The following is a 12006-nucleotide window of genomic DNA, read 5'->3' on the forward strand; positions in this document are numbered from 1 at the left end:
CCCTCCATTGTGGGTCAACCCAAAGCAAGTGGACTGCAGCGATTCAAGAAAGCAACTCACCACCACCTTCTCAAGGGCAAATAGGGGTGGACCATCAATGCTGACCAAGCAGCGACACCCAAGTCCCACAAATGAATAAAAATAATAATTAAAACTCTATCTGATACAAATGATTACTAAGCTCTGAGGGAGCTGGTACAGATGCTCCCTCCAAAAGCTAGAACCCCTTCTCTCCACTCACACTGTAGAATGGATGGAGCCAATGTAACATGATCATTAATCCCTTCAGAACCATTATTTTATATAACATATATCTCCCCTTTAAGAAGTGCAGACTGCCTTTAAGTGGTATCAACTCAATCTGTTTTCCTGCCCGCAGTTCCACTCAAACTGACTGCACTGCCACTAACCAGCATAGGGAGTGCCGGCTGTGTGTCAGTCTCGTTATAATGGACTAACACAATTTCACAAACATTAACTGGAGCATTTAAACAGTATTCAAATAGTCACAGTGTAATCTACAAATGACAAATCAGGACACTTTTACATGTGCTCTATCAGTCTTTTATTTTGATTTTGTTAGAATACAAATGAATGCAGTAACAACAATCAAAAGGAAAAAAATGTTCTTTTTAACCAAAGGCCATATCATTAAATAAATAATAAAAAACCCAATGCAAGGACCTTTACAAAAACTTTATTTGACATTAACACCCATTCCCATGTAATTTTATAAAGTTTAAATTGCAATGATGTTGTTTTTAATAATTTATTGTGTCATACTTATATTGTATACCATAGATCTTTGCTTCAAAAAGTAATACTGTCATAATAGCATACTATTTCACACAACTAAATTATATTCACAGAATATACATCTTCGTGCATTTTAAAACTTAGCTGCTTTTAAGCTAAAGGAATTGAAACTGTTCCGTTTGCTCTACTTCTGCTCCGAGTGTGGACACTAGACTCTGTGGTGTCTTCTGTTTGATCTTCATTCTTCTTCTCCTTTAATCTGTTAATAAACCTTAAAGTTATTTCATCCCATTCTTCAGGAAGAAGCATGAGCAGGAAGCCAATGCATATGATAGTAGTGGCAGTCAATCTCACCATACTAAATATCACTTCGTGCTTCATAAGGTCAACAGCTGTGTAAAAAAAAGATAACGCAGTATCAATAATGCAAATTAAACAGTCTGACCTGGAACTTTATATAATTACAGAAAACCATATGCAAATTAACAGTTATTCAGAGAAGCCTCAAAGTTATCCCATTGTTTCCGTCTATCCTAACTAAAAGTATGAAATTTTATACCTAACAAGTTTTAACTTGTCACCTGAATAAAACCAGGCTGAAGAATCAGATGCGCTGTTTTATAAAATTGCAGAATTCTGGAAATCACCATAGCTGGTTTTACCGCTTTATCCTCTACTAGTAAAATGGGGATTACCTTAAAGCAGTAATTTTGTGAATACATCCTAAAGGTTGAAACTTCATGCCTGCAATTCCAATAGTTGATCATTAATGTTTTTTTTCAAGTATCATGAACAGTAAATGCCTAAATGCCTGGTAGATGCAGCCAGAGGTAAGCTTCTCTGATACCATGGCAAACTTAAATGAAACTAAACGTGCCTGCGGAAGAAAAGAACAAACCAGCAGTTTTATTGTATTTTTCACATCTTCAGAACTTCCAAAAGTGATTTGCATCCAATTCATTCCCAGTTCTTCTTTGAAATAGTGCCTTTGGATCACCATCCACCTGAGCAGGCCAATGGAGCCTTTGTTTATGTGTCATCCACAAGACAGCACCTCAAACAATATAAAGCTCCCTTAAGCACTGAACTGGAGTATCAGCCTTGATTTTTATCCTCCAGCCCATGAATGGGATTTGAACCCAGAACTTTCTGCTTCAGAAACAACCAATCCACGGCTGATACAATGTAAACAATGAATTGCCAGAGGCGTTGAGAATTATTACACCATAACTCACAATGGATCTAAGGATAAACCTAGAAGATGAAGATTATGTTGCAGAGGTGTATAAGAAGTTCCAAAATGTACTTGATAAAGTGACACAGAACAGGCTTCACAGCAAATCTAAAGCTTGTAGAATAAAAAAGCAACAGTGGGAGAGTGGATATAAAATTGAATGAATGAGAAGAAACAGAGGGTAGTGGTGGATGATTGTTTCTTGGACTAGAGAATGGTCTACAGTAGGGTTCTTCAGGGGTTGGTCATAGAATTACCGCTCTGCTTGATGCATGTTAAAGCCCTTAGACACTTAAATACAGGCACATTTTCAAAACTTACACTTGATATAAAGTTTCAATATTGGAGTAAGGAGGATAGTAACTTCAAGAAGATATAGGCAGGATGGTTGATTGGGTAGACAAATAGCAGATTAATGTTAATGCAGAGATTAGTCAAGTGATTTTTTTGGTGGGAAGAACAAGGAGAAGTAATAGAAAAGAAAGGATCTAATTCAAAATGGAGATGCAAGAACAGAAAGGCTAGGGGGTGTATGTGCACAAATCAGTGAAAATGGTGAAGCAGTTTGAGAAAGTGATTGAAAACCCCTTTTTATGGTATCCTGAGCTTTACATTGAGTACAATAGCAAGGATGTTATAATGAATCTCTGTAAATATTAGCTTGGCCTCAACTGGATTGTTGTATCCAATTCTGGACACCATGTTTTTGAAAGGAAGTGAAGGATTCATGCAGAAAATATTGATGAAACTGGTTACAGAAATGATGGCCTTCAGCGACATGGCTAGTTGGGAAAAAGCTGGGGCCATTCTACTTAATGAAGATTGAGGGGGGAAACGGATAAAACGCTTCAAAACCATGAAGGATCTTGAGTAGATACTGAAGAACTGGCTTCATTAGCAAGAAGGCCAAAACCAGTGGACATTGATGTGAGGTAAATGGCAAAAGAACTGATATTGACATGTGAAAGCAGGCTTTTTTAATGCAGTGTATGTTTAGGATGTAGCCCGAGAATGTGGTGGAGCCAGCTCTGATTGTGGTCTGAAAAGGGAATTAGATAAGTACATGGTGACAAAAAAAAGTCCAAGGCTCCTGGAAAGGACTAGGGAGAGAAACAAACTAATTTATTCTTGAAAATAGCTAGAACACACATGATGGGTTGCATAGCCTCCTTTTGTATATAACTATTCAATGATTCTAAACATAAATTCTGAGAATTTTTGAATTGAGTCAATCATAACAGATTGTCACAAGCTTTATAATGGGTAGTTGAAGGAATATCAGCTTGATGCAGAAGTATCAATTAAAGGAGACATTTTGCACTACAACAGTTATGCTTGCGAGCTATTGGAGTTAAAGAGGAAGGGGAACTTACTGCCCTAAAGATGCACTGGGACTATATGTCTCTGCATCCCTTGATTGGCCAGTGATGGTAATGCAAGAGCTCACTTTGCAACTTTTTATAAAGTCAGCAAGCGTCATCCAATAAGGTCAAGAGCATCCTGATTCCTCCCATTGTTCACCCCAGAACTGTCTTATCACCACCAAAGGTTAGTTTAAGTATGTGGATTTTCAAACCCAATTTTAATGTTACTCACAATTGTGTTCAATTGCATCAAGTCTCAATGTGCTGTATGACTTACTTGGATTTTTTGGTTTGGCGTCAGTGCATTGATCTTGTTACATGTTTTTGGCCATTTTGCTTTTTGATTCTGGAAACTGAGCTCACCCAAACTCCACAAATAACATGTGATCATAAGTCACTGATAGCTATTGTACACTGTTCTGGTCTTCTTACATGAAGAAGGATATATTGGCTTTGGAGGCGGTGCAGAAGAGGTTCACCAGGCTGATTCCAGAGATGAAGGAGTTACCCTATGAGGGGAGGTTGAGCCACCCGGAACTGTACTCGCTAGCATTTAGAAGAATGAGAGGGGATCTTATAGAAATATATAAAATTATGAAAGGGACAGATAAGATAGAGGCAGGCATATTTTTTCCACTGGTGGGTGAGACTAGGCCTAGGGGATATGGCCTCAAGATTAGGGGGAGTAGATTTAGGACAGAGATGAGGAGGAAATGATTTCCCAGAGAGTAGTGAATCTATGAAATTCTCTGCTCAATGAAGCAGTAGAGGCAGCTTCATTAAATATATTCAAGTTGGATGGGTTTTTGCATGGTGGGAGAATTAAGGACTATGGGGATAATGCAGGGAGGAGGAGCTGAGACGATGGATAGATCAGCCATGATCTTAATGAATGGCGGAGCAGGCTTGATGGGCCAAATGGCCTACTCCTGCCTCTATGAAACTATGAAACTATTCAAATAGTACTGGCTGAGATACCTTCTTTAATTCACTGTCATTAATACCAATTACAGACGAATCTCAATTATCCGAAGGACATGGGCGGGGAGTATTTCGTTTGATTTTTGAAAAGTCTTGAATTGAGTCAATCATAACAATTTGTCACAACTTTTATAATCAAATTCTGGATAATCGAATGCCGGATAACATTGTTTAGCGATCCTGCTGGATAATCCGTTATTTTGATAATCGAATGTCGGATAATCGAGTTCCTTTGTATAATGGCGTTACTTCTGTACTAGCTGAGATTGTAACTTACAATCATTGTAAAGAATAACAGATGTATATAACAGCCATTTATTTGATCTGAAACATGGGACCTAAGGAAGGTGTAATGGCTCAACGAAAAATAAGGGGGAATAAATAAACATAGGTAGATTAGAATGTGAAAATATGCGAAGCTCGATGGATTTAAAAACATCTTACATTCAGAATTAGTTATATCTATTACAAGTGGATTAGAAAATTACATAAAAGAGTTGTGGAAATTTCACAGGAATAAATATAACTAGTATTTGCAAGAGCTTCGCAGTTTTCATTGGGTTTTCCCAAGGGAATAATAAACTAATGGCGTAAAAGATTGAACAACATTGCAGCTACTAAATGGAAACACCCAGTAACCTTGTCTCAAATGCTTTCAACTGGGAATACTTGATACAATGGAATAAAAACAGGTGGGTGATTCACTTAACTAGAGTTTCATCCAGACAGTGATGGCAAAAATATCTGCCAATGTTTTGTCACTAGTGTAAAATCTTTGTAACCACGACGTATAGGCAGTACCCTATTTGTTTTAGGAGGCATGGTTAGTAAGTTGGCAGAAAACACCAAAATTGGTGGTATAGTCGAGAAGATAGTGATGAAGATTCTTACAAAGAGAACTTGATTGATTAGGTCAATGGGCTGAGGAGTAGCAGGTGGAGTTTAATTTGGATAAATGCGAGTTATTGCATTTTTGGTAAACAAACAAGGGCCGGACTTGTACAGTTGATGCTAGGGCCCTGGGTAGTGCTGTCAAACAGAGATAAATAGGGGTTGAGGTACATAGCTCTTTGAAAGTTGCATCATAGGTAGACAGGGTGATTAAGAAGGTGTTTAACACACTTGCCTTCATTGTTCAGACTATTGAGTATTGGAGTTGAAATGCCATATTGTGGTTGTACAGGACATTTTGGAGTACTGTGTACAGTTCTGGTCACCATCCTATAGGAAGGATATTATTAAATTGGACAGGGCTCAGAAAAGATTTACCAGGATGTTGCTGGGAATGGAGGATTTGAGTTATAAGGATAGGCTGGCACTTTTTGCACTGGAGTGTAGGAGGTTGAGAGGTGACCATGTGGAGGTTTATAAAACCATGAGGGGCATGAATAAGATAAATAGCAAAGGTCTTTTTCCTAGGGTGGGGGTTTCAAAACTAGGGGCATATTTTTAAAGTGAGAGGAGAAAGATTTTAACGTGGCCTGATGGACACCTTTTTCACAGAGGGTGGTTTGTATGTGGAATTAACTGCAGAGGAAGTGGTAACTACAAGTACAATTACAACATTTAAAGGACATTTGGACAGGTAAATGAGTTTTTAAGGAATATGGGCCAAATGCAGACAAGTGAAACTAGTTTAGTTTGGGAAATATGGTCGGCATGAACGAGTTGGAATGAAGGGTCTGTTTCCATGCTGTGTGAATCTATGTCTATTTAAACATTGGAGGTGTCATCTGTTAGAGACCTTTGCTGCTTCTTCCAAGGAAGACCATCTAAGCTCCATGCCAGCCAAGGGGTGGAAAGGTGGCCAGCATGTCTTCCCCTGTACTCAAGATCTGGGAGGAGAGCTGATCACTGGCAGCTCTCACATTCAGCAGCATCAAGGAGATGGCTATGGTGGCTGCAGGACCCCTGGGACTGTGGGGTACCCAGCACAAGGAGGAGTTAATAGTGGGATTCTTGGGTTGGGTACAAGAAGGGGTCAGTAGCAAGGTTGGGGGAGTAGCTCCCAGTATGCACTCCTTTACTTGATGTTCAATTCCTTAATGTGACACTGATCTGGGATCCTCCCATTCCCCATTTGAGGTGTCAAGCCACCACAGCTTAACAAATATTGTTAACAACACTGTATGATGACAGGCCTGGCTGCAGCTGGATTAGTCCTAGCTGCAGAAGGCTATGTCCCTTAAGTTTTGATTAATTGACCTCAATTGTCAGCAGCACAGGAAGGTTGATCATGGTGGAGGCAGGAAGGCAGCGAGGTTTAGTTACAGCACCACCCTGTCTCATCAAGTGTCCCACCTCCAAGCTTTCCACCTTGGGCACAGACGTTTTCACTCTTGGAAAATAATTTGGCAATTTTACTCCATCATGAAGGAACAAAAGAGCAACAGTGAAGAGATATATTACCTGCATTTCCAGGGACACTCAGGACAGTTCCAATAGAAATGAGTATAGGATATGTTAATACAACACCAACGTTCACAAGAATATTGAAGGCTGTATAAAGAAAGAAAATGAGAAGGACATTTAATTTCTGATAAGTTATTTTCAACACTTTCATATGTAGGGAGAATGACAATATAACAAGTTGTTTGTGGAGACATCAATTATTGGCTTAATTGATAGCAACTTATCTTCAGAAACTGTATTTTTTTTAAAGGGGGGTGGTTATCAAGCAAACAAGCCCAGCTAGCGTTGTCATCTGAGTAAAGTAAGATTACTGAGGGTCAACATTTATCTTCACAAAGAATATAGAGAACAACAATAGGTGGCTGGAGTCTTGCCCAAGTCAATACTAACTCCTTCTCTTACAATCTGTATGAATTTGTTTCTCTCCATCAAAATATTTTTAATTAAATGTAGATCTTAGTTAAAACATATTGTTATTCTTATTACAAAATCTGGGGCCAATGAGGTGAACAGCATTACCATTATGAAGAGTAAATCAGACAGCGACTCCTGGTGATTGCACAGACAGAGTTGAATAAGGATATCAGGAAGTTACTGCTTAAAGGTCCTTGCTCTTCCATAAATGCTGCTACGACAGTATGTCAGCAAGAGACTCAACATTGAAGACCATGAAGGATGTAACTGTGATATGTACCAATTGGTTTTCCACTAAATAAATCAAAAGGTTAGGACTTGCATGTCCAATAATGTGTAAGTGGATTTATAATAGTGTTCAATCTTAATTTCATAATTATTAGAAAACCCAGCTGCTTTGACATTGATCTTTAAGGAGTTTTGAGAAGATTTGTAGCATTGTCTTTACCTTAAAAAGTGCACTGTCACATTCCTTCAGATATTATTTATTGTTAGAAGCTTGAGGGTGTAAAGATTAGTGATATTAGTCAATATCTTATCCTGATTCCACACTCTAACTGCCAGTTTAGATATTGCAAGTCTTGTGAACACCTTGCCTCTGTCTCTACTCAGAGGGATCACCATTCAATTTCCAGTTCAGCTGCTTTTGACTTTCTTCTTCAGTGCAGATTTGGTGGAATTGCTGAAGGAGGTGCCTACATAATTCTTTCAGTCAGATAGGAGTGATGCTGGACTTCTGCAAGAAGTGATGTGGATTTTGCTGGAGAAGAGGAGGCGAGCTGGGAACAGAAAGCATTGCCTTCAGAGAGCTCTCTCCCTTCCTCCTCAGCCAGTCATAGCTTCAAGTAACAATACTTTGCCAAGGACGTAAGCACTGAATTATGGCACTTTCTCAAATTGGACATGTAACTCCAGAGCAGTGCCACGGTGATGTTTATGCCTTACGACATTTCCAGGTAAGGGTGAGCAACATCACCAACACTGCAGTTTCGCAGCTGTTGTGGCATTACGGAGATTCCTATATACAATGAGTAAGGAATTTAATGATACAAGAATAAGTGGAAATATAGGTTGGCAGGGAGACACAGAAAGGTTACAAAGAGATACAGATTAAGTGAATGAGCAACAAGGTGGCGAAAAAAAATAATGTGAGGAACCATGAGGTTATTCACTTGCGCAGTGCCAAACATACCAACTGTACACATGGCTAATGATAGACTGAAGACCCAGCCAAATGTGGACTGATCTCCTGCAGTGACAGTGATGCTGTGTGTAGGAACATCCATTGGTGTCCTCAAACAATGGGTGCATAGTCTTGGCTGCTGAAGGGGAGCTCCACAGGACTCTCAAGAGTCTGTCTTGTGATTCATGGTTATCTGTTGCATTTTCCACAACCTGGCAATATTGAGGCCACAGCCTTAGTCACCAAAGTATTGATGATCACTTCAAGAGGAGGAGGAAAAGAAGGAGGATGAGTAAGAAAGAGATAAGAGGAAGAAGCATATCATCATCACTCTGGATGGACTATAGTGAGTTTCTCATCAGACTCCACTTCCTGTGAAAAAACATTCAAATAACAGTTGTTCCACAGTTCTGAAATTCTCTATCTTCTATTTTGACCATCAGAAAGTTCTCACTGGCCAAACTCCTGAAATAACAGGCATCTTAAACCAATCATTCTACACAAGCTATATCCAATACTTCTGATCAACAAGAATGAACTATTCACCCTTGTGTTTTCCTTGTTGCCTGTCTTGCCAGTGCCTTTAATTGTGCTAGTCCTCCTATGCAGTGGCTGATCAGAGGTTTCTTCTTGTCTTTTATTTTCCCAGTGCTTCCTCTGGCTTGCAAGAGATACAGGGAAGCTGGTTCAATTATAAAATGTCTCTGATTTAGTGATTAAAAGTCACAGCTTACAGAAAACTACTGGAGGAAAAATTAACTGTTTTTCTTCAAGTTTAAAGTGGGCTTTGACTATTAAAAACAGAAAGAGTGTGCCTAAGCTGATATAGATCTGATCACTCCTTATATCTTCTTTCCCACCCCTGAGTTATTTAATTACCTGACAGCCAATAACACAGTTGTTGGCAGGCAAAAGGACCTTGTCATCAATAACTGGTCACTAATCCATAGACCAATCAACCTCTGCTTGCCAACTTGTAAACAGAATCCTTAGCCCGGGTGTCCTTGGAGAAGGAGCACGCGGTGTCGACCAACACCCTGGAGTTGTTCAGGGAGAGGTGGGCGCCGCAGGGAGTGGAGCACATCATTTCTCCCTCCAATTCTATTTTGATTTAGTCCCTACCCTCCCCTTCAATGTTTTGATCACACAGCACTGCCCTTTGATGTGAAGGGCAGTGTTTGTCACTGGCTACCCGGGTGTTTTCCTATCTTCCTGGTGGTGGAATTTGAATAAAGATTGGTGCACTAAAAAAAAAAATTTAAAAAAATAAACAGAATCCTTTTGACTCCAGGCCACCTGCAACCTGTTCAAGCAGCTGATTATTCAATGCTTGCAATGAGTGGCCGGTTACTAGCTTTTCAAAACATGAAACAGTCCTTGCAAAACACTAAACTTAAAAAGTTACCTTCCATTTTAACCATTTTCACAATTTTAAAATGCACAAAAACGAAAAGAAACAGATTGCAATGCCTAGCCAGGCAGCAGATTTTGTGTATCTGAGAATGTAAATGTGTAGGGAACAGTTGGGTAGGGAAAATGGAGCTGGGGGTAGGGTGAGTGTTGAAATAGGTGTATAGTTACACAACTTTTAACTTGCATTTCATTGCAGACAGCAGGATGAGACTGAAGAGGGATCTGAGGAAATACATTATACAGAAACATACTATCATTCTAATGTTTTCAGTGAGGCCTATAGCCTTCGGGACTGTTGCATCACTAATTCAGAGCACTGGTGTCATGAAACAATGTGTACATCGCTTTGGCTGCTAAGGGGGAACTCCACAGGACTCTCCAGGGTCTGACTTGTGATTCATGATGATCTGTTGCAAAGGGCTGTGTACATACCACTGTGCCTGCGGCTTGCCATCTCTCATGGGCCACCTTGTACAGCAAGAGAGAGGAAAGATAGTGAGTGAGTGTGTTGCAATATATTTGGCTGATGTGCTTGACTTTGCTGAGTTGAGCTCTTGATGTGGGGCTATCAGTAGTGATAAATGTGTGAGTGTGAGATGAAGCATATGAATGTCTGGCATGAGTCTTGTTTACTGGAAATTGTTGATGAGTAAACAGTGAAAAGTGGTGATCGTGGTATGCTGGTTAGAAGGTGGCATTTACAAATGCATTCACTGACTTGGACAGCTTATAAGTGGTCATTGAGCCTGTCTTGGCACTGTAGGCAGATACTTAAGTCCAAACATTGCTCTTTGTGACCATCTGCTCCTACTCCTTTCTGTCTGTTTCTAGAGGCCCAGCCCTAGTTACCTGCAGAGAGAAGGCCTCTCTCCACTTTGTGTCTCCAATACTGCATTAGTGGTGCTGAGCACCTTTTTCAATCATGATTACTCATTACATGATTGCTCCACTTTCTTCCTTCTGAGAAACTCTTCTACAATCAACTCCAGCCCTGCAGCCAAACTGCATCTCTCTTTCAGCTAGCATTAAGAAATTCAAGCTACTTAATTGAAACTAGCTTTACAGGTAATGCTGAGCATGCAGAGAATCAGCAGTGCATTTAATGTTGGGCCAAGTGCCACAATCAATGGCCATGAACTTACTGCTAATGGGCATTTTCTAATTTTTCACATTTCAGTCAAGATTCTTCAACCTGATTAGAGGTGGAGCATCAGTTTCTCGATGAGACAAGTCCCAGATCCATAATAGAGGGAGCTATACTGTTTCAAATGTTAGTATCTGTAAATCACACTGCAAACATTCACAGAAGGTCTGTGGAGAGCTGAAAGTGAAATGAACCGTGAACGTTTATTTATTGTTGATCACCAAATCCAAGCCAATAAGAATAAATAAGACCAAGGCAAGACCAAAAATTTACAAATCTGCAGCCAGTTTTGTGGATTTTCATTGAAGGTTTGAAAGGAATGGCCGAAAACAATGATAGTTGAACTGCCACCTGCAAGACCATTGATGTAAGAGGACAGGGCTAAAGGATTGGGGTCGTATAGTGAGACATTCCCATTCTTAGAGCCTCAATTAACCTAACAGTCTTTTCACACAGCTTCACATGGTCTTACAGCTTCTCTGGTCAGAAAACAATTGTTACCTAGGATTTGTTAAGAGCAAATGATTTTATTTTCTGTATTTTTGGTTGTGAACTGAAATGAAAGAAAGGACTACGTTAAAAGCAAGCACTGTAGAAGGAACTTCTTCCATTTTTAAAAACAAGTCATGGAAACTCATCATATATGGTGTTAATGTTGCTGCTTTGTTCAAGCAGAGGGGTATGCTGTTATATATAGGCCACTATCAGAAATGAGCATGCAAAATGAGCTTCAGCCAACAATAAATAGCTGATTGATTTGTGTAGTTGTGACTGTCATGGATACCAAAGACCATCAGTCTGACAACAATTCTGTTAGTTCCTGGACAACTGAATAGCATGTGGTTGTGATTGATACAGTTAGAAGCCTGAATACATCTGGAAAGGAAGGTAGTGCATTTCTCCAGAAAAAACAGATGAAACTAAAGAAAGCCAGTTGTTTTCCCTGACATCTGCTGTTCCTTTTAATCAGTGAGTCAGGGACTTCATAATTTATTGACCAGTCACTCTATGCTTTCTGTGAAGCATTGAAGGAACTGAAGGAAAAGAGAATTAAAAGATTTAGGAAACAAAAGGAACACCCCATTGAATCCTGAGGACTGGTGCT

At 39.6% G+C, this 12006-nt stretch overlaps 1 protein-coding gene across 5 annotated transcripts in view; it reads right to left on the reverse strand.

Annotated features, from left to right (window-relative positions):
• Positions 1–555: 555 nt before the first annotated feature.
• Positions 556–12006, reverse strand: part of slc35f4 (solute carrier family 35 member F4) — a 209777-nt gene continuing 198326 nt past the window's right edge. For all 5 annotated transcript variants that reach the window (XM_043697745.1, XM_043697743.1, XM_043697746.1 and 2 more), the window contains exons 6-7: positions 6745–6834; positions 556–1148 (exon numbers count right to left, since the gene is read on the reverse strand). In XM_043697745.1, the coding sequence (XP_043553680.1) occupies positions 907–1148; positions 6745–6834 (332 nt within the window). In that variant the 3' untranslated portion in view covers positions 556–906. The remainder of the gene's footprint in view (positions 1149–6744; positions 6835–12006) is intronic.

This window comes from Chiloscyllium plagiosum, chromosome 10 (genome assembly GCF_004010195.1).
Source record: "Chiloscyllium plagiosum isolate BGI_BamShark_2017 chromosome 10, ASM401019v2, whole genome shotgun sequence".
NCBI lineage: Eukaryota > Metazoa > Chordata > Chondrichthyes > Orectolobiformes > Hemiscylliidae > Chiloscyllium > Chiloscyllium plagiosum.